The 21,143-nt window shown below is 29.8% G+C and overlaps 2 protein-coding genes across 4 annotated transcripts; one reads left to right on the plus strand and one right to left on the minus strand.

The window, feature by feature from the left end:
- Positions 1-12,300: 12,300 nt before the first annotated feature.
- LOC105645741 (LURP-one-like protein (DUF567)) lies at positions 12,301-13,589 on the plus strand. Of its 2 annotated transcripts, XM_020683867.3 has the most exons (3): positions 12,301-12,788; positions 12,865-12,988; positions 13,070-13,589. In XM_020683867.3, the coding sequence occupies exons 1-3, from the start codon at positions 12,510-12,512 to the stop codon at positions 13,258-13,260; spliced, it is 594 nt and encodes a 197-aa protein (XP_020539526.1). In that variant the 5' UTR covers positions 12,301-12,509; the 3' UTR covers positions 13,261-13,589. The 2 variants fall into 2 exon arrangements, with proteins under 2 accessions (XP_020539526.1, XP_012086809.1); XM_012231419.4 differs by having other exon boundaries at positions 12,305-12,788; positions 12,865-13,589.
- A 533-nt stretch (positions 13,590-14,122) lies between these two features.
- On the minus strand, positions 14,123-19,449 carry LOC105645742 (uncharacterized). Of its 2 annotated transcripts, none has more exons than XM_012231421.4 (7): positions 19,013-19,449; positions 17,711-18,046; positions 17,035-17,190; positions 16,351-16,679; positions 15,171-15,702; positions 15,035-15,067; positions 14,123-14,899 (listed from the first exon to the last, which is right to left on the minus strand). In XM_012231421.4, exons 1-7 carry the CDS (start codon positions 19,176-19,178, stop codon positions 14,403-14,405), a joined length of 2,049 nt encoding a protein of 682 aa, XP_012086811.1. In that variant the 5' UTR covers positions 19,179-19,449; the 3' UTR covers positions 14,123-14,402. The 2 variants fall into 2 exon arrangements, with proteins under 2 accessions (XP_012086811.1, XP_012086810.1); XM_012231420.4 differs by having other exon boundaries at positions 15,171-15,708.
- Positions 19,450-21,143: the final 1,694 nt, after the last annotated feature.

The raw sequence follows: 21,143 nt of genomic DNA on the forward strand, positions 1-21,143 counted from the left end.
CTATATAAAAAAAAAAAAAAAAAACAAATAATTAATGTTTTGTAATGCGAATATATAGGAAGGAATAGTGGTGGGGCGGTTGATTTTAGGCTCTTTATTTTTGGGTCGTTGATGGCAAGGATTGTTTTATCTGAGACAAGCTGTTTTTTACTTACACATGTAGCTAAATATTTTCTCCACGCTATTAATTACCGGGTGGCACTTGTCAACCACGTTAATTAACGCTGTTATTGAACATAATTAATGGAGGATTTTTCAATTATTGGTTTGAATATATATATATATATATATATATATATATATTTGGAAAATGAAAAATCACACTTAATTTTATTATCAAGCTAATACATTTGCTATTAGGCTATATTTAAGTGTGCATGCTTTTATTTTATTATTTGAGAGAATTAGAAAATATTTCTGAAATAGATCTTAATAATTCTTTCTCTGTTAATCTTTTACTTAAATTTAACGAGAAAAAAAATTAAAAAATAAATTAATTAATACTCTTTAATTTTGTAAAACTACAGTAAATAGAATAATTTCATTAAAGCAACAGATAAAAATGGACGAGCGGAGTATATAAATACCTCATTAATTTTTTAATCTTCTCAAAACGAATAATTTTAAACAAAATAATTTTTAAAAGTAATAAATACAAGTGGATGGAAAGAGTATAATATAACTCCATCAATTTTTCACTGTCGATTTTTTTATTTTTTAACACAAATCCTTAATCCAAATCAAAGAGCTTATTCCCAGCTAGATGTCTTAACAAATTGGGTAAAATTTGATTAAAATTTGGATTAATTAGACAACTTAGCTAGGTTGGCTTCAAAGTAGTAATCTTAAATTAATTCACCTCCAAATATTTTTTGCCCCTTTCTTCACTCTTTAGGCATGAATTCGAAACTCATGAAATTATTAACATACTATTAACTAACAAATCCACTAATAATTGTATTATTCTCTCTAGCTTTAAACAATGACACACAGCTAATTATCAACTCAAAGGGTTAACCTTTAGATTAGAAATCCACGTCAATGAATATATATATTTTTTAAAATGAATTTAAATAAATTTAATCCTTGGAGTCCTTTTAGAGTTTTTTTTATATTAAAAAAAAAAAAATTTAACTCACACATTATGTTAACTAATCATCATATTGAAGACTCAGTGATTAGATTAATAGACCTGAGTGTCACTAACTAGCCTAGGTAATTCTAATAAGATAAAATCTTATAATGTAGTAATTAATAAAGAGTTTAACTTCAAGGTTTAGAATTTAATTAATTAGGAGATTAACTTCAGAATATTATATAAACCGTTGATGTTGATAATACTATAAATTAATTAATTATCTTAATCCCTTTCAACTCACGTTTAACATGCAAATTGATGTTAATCGTGCTTTAATAACATTAATTAGCATATGATAATGTTGATCTGACTTATGTCATTATTTGTTTTTTTTTTTTTTTAAATCCACGCTTTTATGCATTAAACAGTTTAACATAATCTCAAAATTAATTTTTTTTTTAAATTACTAATTAAGTCATTATCATGGATTATAAATATCTTGTTTTCCTTTAATATCTTGTTTTCCTTGTTTTCAGCATATCTTGTTTTCCTTTAATGTAAAAGAGCAACTGCTGATTAAACATATAACATCTTGATTCAGAACAAACCTCAAAAATATAGCTTAACAGGTCGTTCTAAACTGTGACAGAAAAAGCATGTGGAAATTTTTTATTTATATATATATATATTTCTCTTCCTTAGGTATGAAATTCATCTCTATCCAACTAAATTAAATAACTTGTCCCGTAAGACAATTATTCCTTTTAATTAATAAATAAATAAATAAAATAGTTGACAAACATCATCCACCAACTTCCATCTTTACTAGTTAACAGAAAATGAATATAACATCAAAAGTCAGTTTTTGCATATAACTGTTTTGACAAACTAAAATTTAACATCTATACGTATATAAATACTCAAAACTCGAACTTGAAATCTCTAATTAAAGAAGAAGGAGTCTCATCTACGTCATCCCAATAATTTAATTTTTGAGAAAAATTTAAAAACAGTTTTTCACTTAATCGATGGTATTTATGATCATTCATTGGAAAAACTAAAGATAAAACAGTAAAAAATTTTTACTACTTTACTGTTATTAGATTAAGAGGGAGAAAAAAAACTAACCTCCTTACCTCAATTACTACATTATCAATGCAATAGTCAAATATAAGAAACATAAAATTCTTTTAAAAAATATATAAGAAATATAAAATAAATAGAGAACCAACAATCCATGTCTAATTCAAATCAGTTAATTAATTGTACTTGATGAAGCTTGTTCTTTATTCTTTAAACCATAATTTAATTTTTTAACATGAATATTGTTTGCGATCATGAGTCACATTGTTGAAAAATGAAACCATTAAATGGGTCAGTAAAAGGTCGATTTTAGAAAACCAGTATATGGAGGACGATGAAATTTCAAACCATGCAAATATTCTATAATTAATTAATGCTACAGATCATTCTCGTAGAAAATTTAAGGCAGGAGTCTGTGTCTGTCTGCCATTTTTGCATGAGAAAATAAGAATTTAAGATACAGAAACGTTTTTTAATTGGAAAGAATAAAAACAATTTGGAATTCACATTCATGAACCAGAAAGAATGGCAAGTGCAACGTACGTACATATATTATCATGTATAACAATTATGTAAGAAAAAAAGAAAGAAAAAAAAATCATTTTTAAAATTATATATGTGGAAAAAAAAAAAAAAAAAAGCGAAGGAAGGAAGGAAGGAATCAGAAGCTAAACCACAAAACCTCTAGCCAATATATCTCTTTCTATCAAATTATATATATTCCTACAACTATAAGTCAATGTTATAAATTACCAATTAAATACCATATTTATATTAATTAACATATAAAAACATGTTAATTTACTAGATATATAATTAAGTAGATACTAACCCTAGATTAATTAGATAGCTAATTAGGAAAAGAAATTAGCGATGTAATAACATAGCTTTAAATATAGATTAATGAAGGAATGTTCTTGGCAAATCAAATCCTAGTTTTTTTTTTTTTTTTCCTAAAATTTTTTAAAATTCATACGATCTATGTTTGGGTGAGAATGAGATGGACGTTGATCGTGATTCGTGAATAGTTAGGCTTCTAGAAGATGATATGATGCGATGGGTCCACCGTAAAACTACCCAAGTCAAATTTCCACCAACTCCTCGAACAGTTTACAAGAATGGCCCTTTCAGTTTTTAGGTTCCGTTTGGCTTTTATTTCTGAACCCGCAAAATTCAATTTCCTGTTATAACTAAAATATTTTAAAAATACTCATCCTTCGCGGTGCATGTATCCATCCATTGAATTGATGGAACATGAAATCTTTAGATTTTATAAAATATATAGAATGAATAATTAATAAATTTCACAATCCATTATTTAATTAAAAATAGATTTAAAAGATATTTTTTGAAATAAAATTAAATAGTTCAAATTCTGTAATTAAGAAAAATATTATAGAATCTTTAATTATCCTAATCGGGAATCCGATTTAATTAAATTTTTTTTCCAAAATATTTTATGTAATTTAAAATTTTAAAACCTATGCAATCTTTTCTCCTAAAAATATCCAAGATAAAACTATGGATAAGAGCATATATTTAATCTATTATTAATATATTAATATGCAATTTGCATATTTCAAGAAAGTGGAATAGAAAAAATGAGTTAAACGAACAAAACCTAATTTTACAAGAAAAACCTAACGTCCTTATTACATATCGAAGACCTACAACTACAATTACAAGCAAGCTGACGATGTAGAATTCATGAAATATATATATATATATATATATATACATACCATGCCTGAAACAAGACAATACTATATTTTTCCAAGATACCATACGTGTAAATTTAGACAAAGTAATTTCTTTGATTTTTGCACAATAAGGACACATTAACGAATCTTGGCCTGTTCTGATAAAACTTGAAACCTAAAATTGAATCTTGACCCCAAATCATTACTTGCATTATCCAAAAATGTTAAAATTTATTACTCAGTATAAACAAAAATTAAATAAAGTTTTCAATCAAGTGTAATAAAATTTGGAGGTCTTGAGTTCTAGTCCTTTCGACTATAAAAATTTTTACTAATTAGTGAAACGAGAGAGAGTTACCCGTATTATATAGTCTATAATGTTATTTGACCTATTGAGTCTCTTAATAAATAAATAAATAATACTCGACAGTTAAATGTAAATAAAAAAAAAAAAAAAGATGAATTTCAATTTCAAGTTCATATTTGTGAAACACAGACAAAGATGATGAACTTTGACTTTCAAGACTTGTTTGTGGTGTCAAACAGATGCTTAATTTCTTCTTCCATCTTGTTCTACACGATCGACCCGATAATTATTAAAATCTTGAATTAATCCTTATATCTATTTAATTAATTAGTCAATGCATGTTTCAATTTTCTAATTCTAGAACTAGAAGCAAGCCTAGTCTACAACCAATCAAAAGATAAATGTTTATGATTTAAAAAATAATAATTATTATTAATTAATTAATTAATATCAGTCTATGCACCAAACAAAACTTAATTAATTAAAGTCTCATGTATCAGTTTAATGCACAGGGAATTTCCACGTCATTGCTTTATAAAAGTCCGAAAATTCCATTCCACTAATGCACACGATTAATACCTACTCTTCACCTTACAATTCATTCTTTAATTTAATTTTATTAATGAAGTATTTTATTTAACATAAATAAAGATGTAACTTTATTTTTTATTATAATTAAGAAATTTACAATTCTAATCTTTTTCTAACAATAAATTGAATCAAATGTCACCTCTCGTATATTATATTAATTAATTTCGTTTTTTTCAACACAATTAAAAATAAATAGTCTATTTGGAATTTTAAAAAAGTGATAATATACTTTAATTTTTATAATGGTATAGCTTCTAGATTATCTTTTTGCCATGCACCCATTTATTATTATGATAATATAGATTATAAAAGTCTGACTGTACCCATAATTACCAAATAGTTGTTTATTTATAGACTTTTCTGCTCCAAACAGAAATTGATAATATTGATAAGTGGCTATCAATATTACACAGTATGGAGGAGGTTGATCCACATTGGAAAATTGCGACTCTATTGACTACATTATGCACTTAGCAAATGACTATTTATTTCACATCCCTCTCAAAATTAAATCATATATCTTAGTTATTGCTCCAATATTATCTATTTTATACACATATAGACCAATCATTTTTTTTTATTTATATCACAAGTGTCTCCGATCCATTCGGTTAAGTCTAATCACGCTCGCACCGCATCAAGTTTATAAGAGAAAGTGTTTTCAATGAGAATTTTCTCTAATCATTTCTTTTTACTGTTGGGATTAAGGTTGTGTTCAACAATATCTTTTTTAAGTAACTTATCAAAATGTTAAACCTCATTTTTTATAGTGTTCGTTAACATACTATTGAAACTAGTTTTTTGAAGTTAAAGTAAGTTAACTCATGTAATGTTTAGCTTTTAGTGTTTTATGAAAAACTACTCAAACAGTTAACAGTTACCAAAATAACTGATTTTGCCGAACAGGCTTTAAATTTACTTAGACGTAATGCAGGGTTTAGGCAAGTCAATCCTACATTGTTGTTATTTTTTCATCTTGGAGGGTTTGGTAGAGAGTTAATTAGCTTTCAGGCCTTTAATTGAAGCCAAATCAAATTGCCTAATTGACCTGAAGGCTTACTTGGTCAATGATTCACATGGAAAGGGACTCTTGAATCCATTTCCCTTTCCTCTCTAAAAGCATTTTTCTTAAAGCAGATAATATCTTCGGTAGGTGAAGACTTTGGTAAGAGATTGTTGTGTGAAATGTACTTCAATCTTGGAAATTTTACTTCATATATGCATCTAATCTAACAGTTTCCTAGCCAGTCCATTCACTCGTATCACGTGTTAACCATATCTGGGAAAAGATGAAAAGAAAAAAAACAACATCAAAACAGAATTTGCTAATGAATCTAAATTATTAAACCAAACTAAATATACAAGAAAATCAAATATAATTATTCAATTGGTAAAAGAATTATGAATTAAAATGTGATTGTAATATTAAATATTACTAAATACCATTATGTGTAATGTTTTATTAATCATAAAAAATATAATTAATACAGCTGAAGACATCTAAAATATCAATAAAACCATATCTTAGTTAAATGATATAAAGTTTAGACATACACTGCATCGAGTTGAAAATAGTATCAAAAATTTCGAATCATATGCAATAAGGAATTCAGATAAAATTCTATATAAAGAATTATTTTCTCATAAGGAAAGCTAAGCATTCTTACATGGTTAGAGTGGTAAATCCTTATTCCTCTTTTTGATGTTGGTGGATTACGTGAATACATAGTTGAGATTAGTCAATGTTTTGGCGTAATTAGAGACTACATGTCTACAACATTTGTTGTCTCATAATTAATTATAGTTTCAGAATGTTCAACTTAATTAGTTAGTAATGATTAGAAAATTTAGAATTGTTAGTTGACAATTTTTTTTGTTTTTAGAAATAATTTTGAGTGCATATGATAAGCATGTCTAGGTGATGACGATTTTTGCAGGCTGTTTCAAAATAATATATATATGTAAAAAAAAAAAGTAAAATTTCGATGCATATTTAAAAAAAAAAAAAAATCTATCCACGGTACAAATAATATTTCTTAAAAGTCATATTTCTAAAACTTTAGACCCTAAAATCTACAATATAAGGATACGTTTACTTACAGCAAATAGTTTTCTATTTTCTGTTTTTTAATAAAACAGTTAGAAAATGAAAAATGCATTCACTTGATAATAATATAAAATATATTTTAGTTTAACTTCACAAACATTATTCATAACTTTCATAATTAAAAGAAATAAAATATTATGAAATAATTTTAGAAATTTTGTATGTAAAAGTTTTTAAATTTTTACTATTGATTATTTATAATAATAATATCATTTTTTATCATTTTGTAAAATTTTTAAAAAATAAAGGATATAATATATTTGTAATAATAAAATTAATTATTTATTAATTCATAATATAAAATTTTATTTTACTCAAATATTTTTATTTTTTCAAATGAAAATATTTTATAGAAAAAATTATTTCTAGATAGTATAATTTTAATTATGAAAATGTCATTTGAAAAAGTAGAAAACAGTTGGAAAACATATCTTTTATTATAAAAGAAAACTCTTCAAAACAACTTAAAACCGTTTTCTAAATAGAAAACTGACTGATTTAAACACAAAATTTTATTTTTCAATTTTCTTGAAAAACTTTTCTAAAAAACTATTTCAGTTTTTTAGAAATAAAAACACACCCTAAATCATTTGAATAAGATTGACTTACAACCACTACGATTCTTAAATCAGATAAACGAAGTTTTAACTATGACACTAATTTACATATTGCAAATTGAATTTGGATTGCAAACACATACTTGTGTCTTAAATTTGGTAGGAGATGTTTTTTTTTTTTTTTTTTCATTATTTTCCCCTCTTTTTCTTTTTATATAAAATAATTTTTTAAAAAAAAGATAATCTAATTAATACTTAACAAACTCAGAAAAAAATATAGCAAAAAACAATCTGTTATAGAAATTGTCATCTATCCACAATGTCAACCCCAAACCTAATGCTTGTGCTTTTATAATATTATTTCACACAATAATTGAGCCATTATTCCCCAATTTATGGAATGTTACGTTCCTGCTTTTTCTACCTTTATTTACAAAAATGTATATATACAATATCTATAATTCTCCAGCTGGGTGTTCATGCTTTTTTAAGGGTTATTTTCAGTGATGGAAGCTCTAATTTCTTAACACTTGTTCACATAATTGGATATTGGAAATAAAGAAGACTGAGACAAGAGTAAATCCCACTCACATAAAGGTTCTAATTAATAATTATAAGATGCACTAACTTCAATTATTTTCAATTTTACGAGTCTTTTAACCCTTCAAAAGGTTAGAACTTTAGAACTTTTAAATGTAATTACAAATGGGAATGCAGTTTGGATTTCTCAGCGACTGATTGAGCTAATTGACTTGCTTTATTATGATAATTAAGTTAAAAGGCAATGCACCCAAATTGCTTTAATACTCAAGACATGTGGGCTCTTTTGTGCCTCATATTTTTCCATGGCAGACAAACTTCAATGGCTTCCTGACTTTAATAAAATGATAGAAACTTCCATTTCAGAGATGATATACTTCCAAAAAGAATTCCTTAGTGACTTAGGAGGACGAAAAGAATAATTATTTTAAGAAATGAAAATTGATCTCTTTGTCCTAACCAAACAAATTAAAGAGAGAGAGAGAGAGAGACAAAGAAAGTTTTGATTTAAAATTATGAGATTGATTTTGTTGGGTCACAAATGAAAAAAAAAAAAAAAAAAAAAGGAAAATAATTGCTCGAGGACAGTAACTAAACACAAATTTAAAAAGATAGGAGAAAATAGCCCAACTAAATGACAGAAATCTTAGGTATGAGAGCCCAAGCCCATTAGATAAAAGTGAAATAACATTTCTAGTGTTTACTTGGATACAGAGGCTAAATAAGGTAGGTTTGATGTATGGGTCTATAGGCCCATTTTTAATTGTAGAAGCTGTACTAGCTTTGGCCCAAGGATACTTGCCCTTTAAAAGCTACGAGGAGATGAAGGACAAGGACCAATGAAACAGCAGAGGAAAATTTTTTGCTGATAGAGAAAGTTTTCCGCCCTAAGGGAATGTGAGAGTGAATTGCATCCTCAAAGGCCTTCTTTGGCAATAATTTTTCACATAGCTTTTAGTGTTTTTATTTATTTATAGTGTTCAGTGGTATTACTTTTGAAATAGTGTTTAAAATTTGAAACAAAATTAGGGTTTCGAAATTTGAAATCGCGACTCTTTAAAAAAGTTTTACTAAAGGATCATCTTTTCTCTCAATTAATAATTTTTTCTCCCTTCGAAATTAATTATTGATAATTAGAATAAACAATGTATACACTTTTAAGGCCACTTAAATATAATATGGGAGTAACTAGAAAGCAAATACAACAGGGCAATCAACCACACAAAACTGAAATAAAACGGTAAATATTTTTCTTCCTTTAATTAGAAGTTTCGAAATTCAAATTTTAAATTCAGCATCCATGAAAACTTAGATAGGAAGCGCAGGCTGTGCCCTCTATCTGTGAGTTTACGGATTTCGGAAGTTGATGATTTTAAAAAGAATATACAGCAATGACAAACATCATCAACTAAAAAATGAGCACGTGGTTTTCGCAGCTTCTCGTAAGTTTCCGATTTCCTCGATTTGGCATTGAATAATCAATAATTTAATACCAGAAATGGACCCACCATACCATGCATAGTATGGTTCTGAATATGGCCACGTGTGTTACTTCACTGTTTGCATGTAATTCCCTTCCGGACCAGAAATACTTCTACGTTGTTTTTGTTTGTTTAGAATAAAATAATATATTACCTGTGTTCATTGATTGTCTAAACATATGAGAAACGTCCAAAGAATCTTTTACATTTTTTAAAGGCAAGATTTGGGTGGCCATTGCTATTGCCATTGCAATTGCATTCATAAACAGTGACGCAAAATCTTTTTTAGAAATTATTGAAATTTATAGTTTATTTTAGAAAATTACTTGCTTAGACTGGATCCATAGCTACACTTATGGATCAAATCAACGACACTAATTATTTTTTAAAAAATATTTTGATTTTATTTTTTTTTTTTCTTAGTGTATAGTTAGAAATATTCTCATTTCAATAAAAAAATTTTATTCTCATTGGTTTGGTTTATGAGTAGGGCCGTAAACCGGTCTAATTAAAATTTTCCTTTATTTCATACCCCATTACCTCAAAATCTCGAGTTGAAAGTTGAAAGTTTTAACCCAAAACCTTGTTGAAAAACTGATAATTTTTATTACTATTTTACTCTAATAGTTTACGCAACGGTAACATCTCAATCTCTTTTCTCTCAATTATTATTAAATAAATTCCTCTTTTACGAGACAGAAACATATTATTTATCAAAACTGTTTGGTGTCAAATATCGATTATTCTCTTAATTTTAAGTAATTAAAAAGCTAATTATTGTTTAGTGAAAAGAGTTAAAAAGCTAAATTATTTAGTGAAAAGAGCCTAATTCATCAGATGATAAATTACTGCAATCGTAAGATAGCTCCATTATGGAAAAGAAAGATATTTATAGGGACATCTTATAGTTACTTTATGCTATTGAATCACCGTTTTGATTATGCATGATTGGAGTTAGAAACAAAGTGGTAAATAGGAGCTGTGTAAAAATTAGATTGGATATGCACGTTCAGCTATTTTGTCAGTTTCTAGAAAGTTAGCTTATTGAAAGGAACACAGTATCCAGAAAGGAAAGGAAGAACATGTTCAAAAGGTTCGAAATTTGAAATATTTTATTGTGTGGTCATGGTCGGCTGCTTCTGTACAATTTGTAGTAAGAAAATCACATTTATTGAACTAACTGATCGTCAAATATCCAGTAGTTAGAGGACACATGTTCAGTTATTGTCAAAAACGAAAAAAGATTTTTGATTTATGAACTAAGAGAAGTGGGTCCAAATTTTACGTGTATGATTGAAATCATAAGAATTTTACTTAAGAATTACAAATTTGAAATAAAAATTATAATGATGTGAAATTTGAAATGTTGAATTATTTTATATTATTAAAATTTTTATTTTTTTTATCAGATTGTAAGTATTCCCGATCTTTGAATTGGGTATAATTCTATTCATGTCACATCAGGTAATTAAGAAAAAAATCATTATCAGTAAAGATTTTATATATTCAGACCTTCGAAAACTCAAATTATTCACGTAATGAATATGAAATCAATGGTTTATTATGATTAATTGGTTATAATTAGCAGCATTAAGATCCAAAACAAGGGTGTTTCGTAATTCGTAGCATGAAGAAGTTTTAATTAACGATAAAATGAGGGGCAAAAGTAGGTGCTAATCGTTTAATTATGGTTACCTTATCCATTAGAGGAAAGACGTGTTCCAACGGAACATTGCTGGAATTATAGTTATCATAATTTATAGACATGTACAAACACAAGGCCCTATATACCCATCATTGACCAACTGTATTTTAAAATATGTAAACATGCACTATTGTTGTCAACATCATTGCTCAAGCCGCTTTGTTTTTTGAACGTAAAGACCGGTGGGTTTGGTCCAGCGGTTCGTATCAGTTATTACCTCGAATAGTTACTGATAACTGGTAGTTGATGGTTGACGGTAATTATTTGATTATCATTTGTGTTTGGCAAAATATTAATAGCGGTTACTGTGAAAATATAAAATGATTATTAAAGGTATAATTATTTTTATATATTATGATATATACATATATATTAATTTATTTAAGATGAATATATTTATTTTTATTTTAATGTATTATAAAAATAAAATAATAATTAAAATTTTTTAAAGTAATATTTTTAAAAAATCATTTTTAAATAACTATGAATAGAATGATCATAAAAAAAAATATTAATTTGAAAAAAAAACAATATTAGCAATTATTTGTATGGGGTTAATAAAGTCCAAAATAATATAAATACAAAACAACCATCAACTGATACGAAAAAACTCTAAAATGTAGCTAATAGAAACAGCAGTCGATTGAAATTTCTATCAACTATCTGATTAAAAAAATTTACTAAACACATACAGCATAATTGTTGAGTATGAAATAGCTGTTAGTCGCATGAAACAGCTAAACCAAATGCCCCTAAATTTAGTGGTAAGTATATATATAATAATAAAATATATATATATATAAATCAACTTGGCAGCATCATATAAATTGCTGGTCGACTTTATACAATGAAACAGTGATTCCATGTAAAATGTTTACAAGGAACATGTATTATAAATTTTCAGGAAAGTATATATAGCAAGGATTAGAGAAAATACAAATCTCATCACTAGAAACAAGGGAAATCAGAATCCCAATTTGACAATATTTGGAAACAAACACGTGTCGCATATTCCAACGTTAAAAATATAGTAATTAGCTAGATTAATTAAATACTCAAAAAATAAAACTTAATTATTTTCTTAATCACCCATATACAAATAATACAATGACTGTACAAGACAAAGGGCATATCCAGTTAGGTAAGGTTTGTCTATAGTAGAAACTATAACAAGGAAAATTTTGTTAACCTTCCAATAGCCACGCGCCACACGCGCACATGTCTCCCTTCTAACAAGCAAAGCAAAATCACAAAAGATTCCTACACATTCAAACATACATTTCTATAAATATAAATCATATAAATATCTCCTCAAGCTTTTGAGATATATAGAGAGACAGACACTAACAAAGAAAGAAGAATGTTCTTTTTCTTGAAATCTTTGTCAAGATCGGTTCATGATGATATTGAAGAACACCACCATCAAGAACAAGATCAGACGTCCAAGATCGTTACTGATGGGACATGTACGTCATTAACAGTGTGGAGAAAATCACTTTTAGTTAATTGCAATGGATTTACAGTTATTAATTCTAATGGAGATTTAGTTTATCGTGTCGATAATTATATTGTTCGTCCTCACGAGCTTGTTCTTATGGATGCCTCAGGAAAATCTATTCTCACAATGCATCGTAAGAAGGTATGATCTGGTTGGTTTCATTCAGTAAATTATATTAAATTACAAAAGAAAAATTTTGGTTTCTTTTTTCTTACAGAAGCTTGGATTGGGAGATAGTTGGCTTGTCTATGAAGGAGAAGTGGGTAAATGTTGTTCAACAACAAGAATATCAAAGAAGCCAATTTGGAGTGTAAAGAAGCACAGTAACATTCTACAAGCAAGTAAGAACAATAATAATAATAATGTGCTTGCATATGTATTTAGAGGAACTGCAGAGAAAAGATATTCATATGTAATTGAAGGTTCTTATACACAGAGATCATGTAAAGTGGTAGATGAATCAAGAACTACGGTGGCAGAGATCAAACGGAAAGAAGCAATAGTTCGAGGAGTTTCTTTTGGAGTAGAGGTTTTTGTTTTGGTTGTACATGGAGGGTTTGATCCTGGATTTGCTATGGCTCTGGTTTTGTTGTTAGATCAAATGTTTTCCTAGATTTTTTTTTTTTTTTAATTAAGTTATATGTACAGTTCTTCTTTTTCTTTAATTCTTTTTTTCAGATTAAGTAGAAACTGTATGTTTGTTATGTTTTAGAGATAAAGAGGGGAATTAGTTAGAAAAAATAAAAAAAGAAATGAGGAAATGCTTGTTTGATAGAAAAAAGAAAAAAGAAAAGGAGAAGAATGCATCGAGTTGTCAGTTAAAGAAAGCATTCAGTTGTTCTAAATTCCAGGAATTTAATTTTTGTTGGTCAAAAAGGAAAAGTTGAAAAACAAAGGAACAATGTAACTTTTCAAAGCTGCAATAGTTAGGCCCTTTTGATATCTTTTTTCTAGTTATATGGTTCAGGAGGTAAATGGAAAGGGAAAAACTACAAATTGCTTACTACGATTTGCTAATGTTTTCAAAGACAAAAATGGTCAATGATGGAAATGACAAAATGAGTTATGAAGAATAAAGATAGAGATGCAAAGTGTTGGCCTCTCGCATGCTAATTAAAGACTGTCCTCTCCCTTAGGCTCGAACAACGGCTACATATAAACTTCATTATTTTCTCTGTATGGATAACCTTTTCTCATTTCTACGAGCAAGATGGCTCAATTCTTATCGTTTTGTCCATTTTATCCTTCATTAATTTATATAACTTTCAGGAATGAAATATGAAATGTTATAAGAAATGGAAGAGAATGATGTCCAAAAAACAATGGAATAATATTGTTTTTTGTTTATGCATTCCCTTATCCACTAATGCTAGTGAATAATGAAATAGAAAACTGGGATTCTATTTTCCATTCCATTTCATGTATGGTTTTGCAAGGCATCTATTTTGGTAATCTGAGCAATTGAAGGAAAAAGAGAAGAGAAAAAGAACTGAAATTTCTATTGCCTCATAAATGCTCTACACAAGGCAAAGAATTTCTCTGCTGTAAACTACAAGTATCCTTAATGTTACAACATCCCTGCTCACCCCTCGAGGCGAACTATTACAACAAATTTCATGCTCCTACGTTGTAATCCTACGTCCCTCCACTCCAACCCCACCCCCCCCCCCCCTTCTTACTATATACATCAACACAGCTTGGCAGGTCATGCGCAGCACCAGCACTGAGAAATCACAAGAATTAGGAGGCATATTATCAGTCCTGCCTATCACTTTCTCGGTTCCAATCCATTCGCATTAGCTTACGTACCTTTTGTTGGCCATTGCTGTTTCTATTCATTACTTTCGCAGGTGGTGGCATCATACATGATTGCTTTACAACGTAGGCAGTCAACTCCTTCGCTGCTTTGTTAGGCGATGATCTACTTGATTTAGGTGTGGACCAATTTACCGGACCTTTACGCACACCATTGATATGTACAAGATCCTTCTTATTCTCAATAGTTGAGAGTCTAGGCCTCTTTGAGATCAATGCTGGGTCAGCCCCATTTCTTGCCGTATGATCAGACCCCCCTGTCGAAGTTGATGCAAGTACTTCTTCAGGTTTCTCAATTGATTTTGATTTGCGAGCTCTCATAGCCTTCTGTGAAGGCTTCTTTGGCCACTTTGTTCCATCTTGGTTTAGCCTTGATGTATAAGTGGCAATGTCATACAAGGTTTGAGCAGCTGCCAATAGTCTTGGACAACGGTCAACTGTCACGAGAAAAAAATACATACATAAAGAGGTGCGCGTCATGCAAAGAGATTCAGTTCAAATATAAAATTATGGGCAAGTTTCCTATTATTAATTTAAGGGGAACAAAATTTTTAGCAACTGCAAAATCTTACCTCTTTCTTGATTCTTCAGGTCACCAGCAGATTCTGCATTTGGAAGAAAAATGACTTCATTAGAAAGCTATTTAAAAAAATGTCCATACATCTGACATAGAATTCAAGTGTCAAAAGACCACTCTAAAGAACTAACCCTTAATGGAAGTACTGCCCTGAGGAGTATGGGATGTCATAGAAGCTGCTGCTAGTGATGAACCCCACTCGCAATGAGTAGCAGACGTAGATGAAGCAATATTGCTAGTTTCCAGGAAGTCCAGCTTTGGTCCGGATACAGGAACTAGGGTCCCATCATAAGCAAAGGACTCCAAGTTTACAAAACTATTAGAGGCAGTCCCGAGTGAATTGAAAGATTTCCCTATTTTTACCCATCGACCTTGACATGTGCTCCTACTTGCTAAAAGCTTAACTGCATCAGAATTGTTTCTACAATGCCCATTAAAAGTGTTCGACCATGGAAAAGAGGGCAAGCTAGGTCGACGAGATACTTGCTTGCCTGGACGTGGATCAGGAGCATTCCTTGAAGATACAGTAGGCTTGGCTGCATCCATAAGCAAAGTCTCCAAATCCTTGGGTGGAGGAAGTGCTAAACGTTCTAATGTATCTTTAGGTTGGTTGAATGAAACATCGAGCAAATTCGTGGGAGTTTCAAACTGACTGCAAGAATCCTGTATCTTTGGAAAGGGAAAAAAATTAGTGCATTCATAATTAATCATTATCAATTAATGTCAAGAGGAAAAGTAAAAACAAAATTCAAGATCGGGGGGAAGGGGGAACCTACTGACTTAATAAAACAACAGCACATCAATGTCCCAACTTTCAGTCAGTTTCACTAGCAGATTAGATTGATAAAGTGGGGATTAAAAGATGCGTGAGATGGCATAGGTCTAAGAGCAAATTCTAAAATTATTTAAAGAGAGAACCAAAATGCACATGGCAAAAGAAGGGTGACAGAACGAGGAAAGGACAAATGAAGTAGTTTCCATAATTAAATTTCTCAAAGTTACTGGCTGTTTAATACTGGAGTTAAAATTGCTTTTCTAAAACACCACATTCTAAATTTTTTTCCAAAGACAATTTATTTATTTATTTTGCTGTTCTGCAGTTCTTCAAGATCTAATAATAGCAAAGCTATCTGAAAACAAGTTTCCATTTCTTCTAATCAACAAATTCAATATAGTATTATTTTCAGCAGCAGCTACAACAATTTTCACAAATAGACCTATAGTCATTTAAGTCAACATATAATGCTACTATACAAAAAATATTCCCCTGCATCCAGACATTTATCTTACTAGATCATCTTTTTGACTAACCTTGTTGGAGAAAGATAGATTTGTTGTAGATGAATCACAATTATCTCCATTCACAACAGGAATAGAGGTAACTTGGCACGTGGGGCTTTTCTCATTGGAAAAGCTATCTACCTCAGCAAAATTTTGGAATTGCGCAGACCTAGAGAGCTGAAGAATAGAACAAGCCTTTCTAACTGAATGCAGAATATCTTCCATTGTATTTGTTGCTATCTTTTCCTTCTCTTTGCCTAAGCTAGGACACTTGTAAGTGCCTTGAAGAAGTTCATTCAATGATAAATTATCTACAAGTTTTGTGATGTCATGGACATCTGTCTTCAGACCATATAATCCTGACATGAAATGCAATTGAGCAAATATGAGTTTCACACAAGTGAAAAGCAAAGGGGAAAAAGGAACAGATATGCCACAAAAATAATCATCAAAATGAAAACTAAATAGCAATTCCAGATCCAGAATCAGAAGATGAACGTAGAAAAAAGTGAAACCGGTAAAATTATAAGATGATATAAACTACCTACCAAACAGTGTCAGAGATTCTGACAAATGCAGTATAAATTTGTACATGTTGCTATATGCTATAATACATACAAATGCAGGTTCCAACAATTTTGGAACCCTTAATTCCTAATGTCATGAGAATCAATCGAAAGATTGGGGAAAGAAAATTGTCTCACTAAATCGTACCAAAGAAGTTGTTCCCTGAGGCAGCTGAATTTAAGCTCGCCAAACTTGCCTTTACAGAAAAGGAATCATATCTACTCTTCGTGGAAGTTTTGGAATTTCTCCTATCCCCTCGTTTTCCACTGAAGTGGTTCTTTTGTTTTGCCAATTGAGTTTTATCTAGAACAAAAATTTGCAATGACAACATAATTAGAACAAAAAGGACATACTCCTGTAGGAGTCAGAACTAGAACGCTAAATTTCACGGATTATCTAGCAAAACTAGATAATTACTCATGGATAGTACTCATTATTGTTTCAGCTCTAATCCAAATTGAGAGATGCCAACAATCTTCAGTGACAAGCAAAACTAAATCAATTCAAGATCTTCAAAGATTGATCGCATCACTTTTGAAATAACTTGCATATAAAGAATGAAATAAATAAGAATATAAATAATTATATTACCATAGAGGAAGAAAGAAAAAATAGTTTTGCCCTCCAAAAAATTGCCTCAAGTTTGCAAATATTTTGATAATAATAAGCGAAGGAAATAAATGCATGCTAATAGACCTGTCATATTTGATAGCAATAGAACTATAATAGCAACATATCAGTATTCCAAAGAGCTTCTATATGTGAAACATCACTGTATTTAGCTAAATTTTATTGGTTTACTTTTAAAGTAAAATGGCATTACCAGGAGAGTCACATTTTGTGGGTTGTGATCCTAGCTTATTGGATGGATTCTTTGTTTCATCGAATGCTACTGGACAATTCGCATCTTCCAATAGAATTGTTCGCGGTCTTTTAGAACACCCGCTACCACCTCTTGACACTTGTCCTGCTTTTTTTGTAAATTGCACTTCTTCAGGCCTAGGAATCCACGGAGGACCATTTACACCGCGACAGTTGTGTTGTTTAGACACATCATCGCTAGGAAAGCTGGATACATGAATAGTTTGCCGACAAAGTTCAGGATCTGGAACCTTAACAGTTGGCGTTGACTCTGCAAAATTAGCTGAGCTTGTTGCACCTGCCCATTCACATTCACGAAATGTTAAATTAAGCCATACAGTTAATGAAAGAAAAAAATAAACACCCACAACCAGCCAAAGAAGGAGATATAAATAAAACAAAATACAATTAGGGTTTAATAGCTCAAAATCTTCTTTATTAGTTATTAAAGCCAAAATCCTTTCAGTTGCACTTCCCACAGGAGCTTCTGGACTCATTCTCCAATTTAGACGCTTATGTGCACAAATCTTGGCTATAGTTCCACAGCTAACCAATTTGTAGGAAACATTTTTTTCTGCTCATATGTGTGGAAGCACTCTTGCTTGTCACTTCCTTAACTACCATATAAACAAGTATTTCATTATAAGTGCATCAGATTTTCTTCCATAAAGCCCAGATGTGCCATGCACTATCTGCGAGCTAATTAAAGCTATCATTGTTATACAAAATGAAAGAATTGGTAGCTACTAGCTACACGGAAACATTCAAAGAAAACACACAACAATATGATAAAAACAAGTAATCATCCAATCTAATGGCCTCTCTGGTTCAATGAATCCTCAGCTTCTAATTTTGTGGCCACAAGTCTTGCAACAGGATATAGGTCCAGCGTTTTTTTCAAATTGTACGCTACTTTTCGAGCAAAACATTTTAACCATTTTCTCCCACCCAGTCAATTAACATGCAAAAGCTCTCACAACCCTTTGAAAACGCCCTCTCAGTGAATCATCAAGCTGATGCTCTCGCTAACCATACCTTTTGAAATCACAGGTATTTGCCATACACAAAACATGTACCCCACTTCAAAGCTTACAGCCGAACCAATTGTGAAGTTCTCACAAACTCCATAATACGGAAATAAAAAGAACTTCCCTCCCGTGTCACCTAAGGTGTTGTAAAGCTTAAATATGGCACAAAATTAAAACTAAACGGACACAATACCGATAATACAAAATTGAGATATAAATTAAGGCAAGGACACCACCTTTTTCACTCAGCAAAGAGTTGCAGAGCTCACGATTAGACTCGCAAGTCTCTGCCTCCACCTCCACCTCCATCACCGTAACCCTATCTCTACCAAAGCCGCCGTCCGATTCCAAGAGCCTCGGTGCCGCCACATCCACAGGATAATTCAACTTTACAGCATCCATCGTCAAGTCTGAAGCCTCAAAGCCGACCAATTAACAACAACCAAATGCACATACTTAGCGATCTGGACCACCAGAGTCAAGAGCGAGCAGAAACGGGCCTTTTTGACCCGCCGTCGGAGAAATCGATGAAGAAGACTGAAGATTTGGAGGGAGAAAGTGAAGGAAAGTGATGCCTTTGGAAGTGAAGAGCATGTGAGCCGCTAGGTGGGGGCGAGGGAGAGGAGTAGTGCATTTAGGGCAAAAACTGGATATCAGAAAAAGAAGTATATATAGTTTTCGGGATTTGGTCAGTTTAATTTCAAAATGATCCGTCGGCAGGGAATATTCCGGTGGGGTTTATCATCAGAGTCATCCTAACGCCTGGTTTTTGTTGGGTGGGGGCATTGCAGTCATTTCAAATTTCTTGACATGGCCTTATCCAATCAAAAATTGTTGTGCGGGGCATTTTCGTCATCTGAATTGTTTTCACGCTGCACTGTCCAATCAAGATTCAATATATTCGTAAAGTAAGAAATCTTATGAGTCATCCGTGGTCCACATGTCGATCTGTGAAGGATCTGACCAATGAAAATGCAGAACTTTACAGGCATGTTTTTACCGCTTAACTGTAATGACCAATTTACCACGACACCGTTGAGCATTTCTCGAGGGGGACACTCGATAGAATTGAACATTTAACTATTTTACCGTACAAAATTACAATCGACGAGAACGGTACGATGAACCATCTTGTTGGGTTCAATAGGTAAGGTAATAATTACGAGGTAAGAGAGCAGATGATTTCAATTTTTGAACCGAATTAAATTGCAAAACGAACTAGTATAAAAAAAATGTAAATAATCTGAAAGGGTACATCGATAATAAAGAGTATTTATAGAGTTGATCGTTATAGTTTAGATCATAGATTTAATTTTTCATAACACAAACTCTTTACAAATTAGTCCATTTATTTTCGTATGCGGAGATTAATTGCTTTTTCAGAAAATATAAGTAAATATAATTGTTTTAGAGCATAGTTTATAATTTTGATACTCTACTTACTTTCTTCTTTTACTCTTTGTTAAATTTCATGACTATATAATTAATTTTATGATTATTTATTTTAGAAAAAAAATTAATATATTATATATTTTGCTAATATAACATGTTATATTAACATTTTATATTTTATATATATATTTAGGGAATTTTATTTTTTATTTTATTTCAAATCTTAAATTTTATAATATATTTCTTAATAAATAATAATAAATTATATTATTTTTGTAGAATAAATTACTTGTAGGAAATAATTATAATCAATCAAATTAAAAATAATAATTAAATATATTATATTCTTACTATATTTAATATGTACCCTATATAGTATAATATAATTAATCAAAATTAAATTACTTTTATTTTTTCAATCAATAAAAATAAAATTTATAAATATATTACATTATTACTATATTTAATATAACTTTTTTTCTTATAAATTAAGAGAATTAATTACTTCTTTAATTTCGTATAAAAATCTTAAACGATTTATATTTTGAGACGATGAAATAAGTATTAAATAATTCACTAAATTTTTATTAAAAATGTTAAAACGTGTAACTAAAAATTAATTTACTCAAGAATCATTTTGATAAAATTTAATACCAAACTTTAATATTAAATCATTAAAATTTAATAATTATTTCGAAGAAATAGTATTTTTAGATAAATAATTTTTAAAAAAACTGTGTCAAAAATGTTAAAAGTCGTGTTGAAAATTTTATTGAAAATTTGGTGATTTACACTAAAAATTGCTTCATTTATACAAATCGAATTGTCTATTTGATATAAGAAGAATAATCTAAAATCACTTAATGGGAGGCTGAATTTTAATATTTAATTCTTCAACTAATACTCAAAAGAAGTAAAAGTAAAACACCACAACAGAGTTGGAAAAATATCTCTGATATTATTAGCGGTCGTCCA

The sequence above is a fragment of the Jatropha curcas genome, chromosome 4 (assembly GCF_041381405.1).
Source record: "Jatropha curcas cultivar XTBG-Jc1 chromosome 4, XTBG_Jcur_1.0, whole genome shotgun sequence".
Lineage (NCBI taxonomy): Eukaryota > Viridiplantae > Streptophyta > Magnoliopsida > Malpighiales > Euphorbiaceae > Jatropha > Jatropha curcas.

Bases quoted from the DNA above. Each gene is read 5' to 3' on its own strand.
- LOC105645742 (XM_012231420.4), bottom strand. From the start codon at position 19,178: ATGGATGCTGTAAAGTTGAATTATCCTGTGGATGTGGCGGCACCGAGG. The intron at 16,680-17,034 runs GTACGATTTAGT...ATTTCATGTCAG, and splicing joins CTCAGGGAACAACTTCTTTG to GATTATATGGTCTGAAGACA. The intron at 14,900-15,034 runs GTAAGATTTTGC...TTCTCGTGACAG, and splicing joins CCTGAAGAATCAAGAAAGAG to TTGACCGTTGTCCAAGACTA.
- LOC105645741 (XM_012231419.4), top strand. From the start codon at position 12,510: ATGTTCTTTTTCTTGAAATCTTTGTCAAGATCGGTTCATGATGATATT. The intron at 12,789-12,864 runs GTATGATCTGGT...TTTTTCTTACAG, and splicing joins TCACAATGCATCGTAAGAAG to AAGCTTGGATTGGGAGATAG.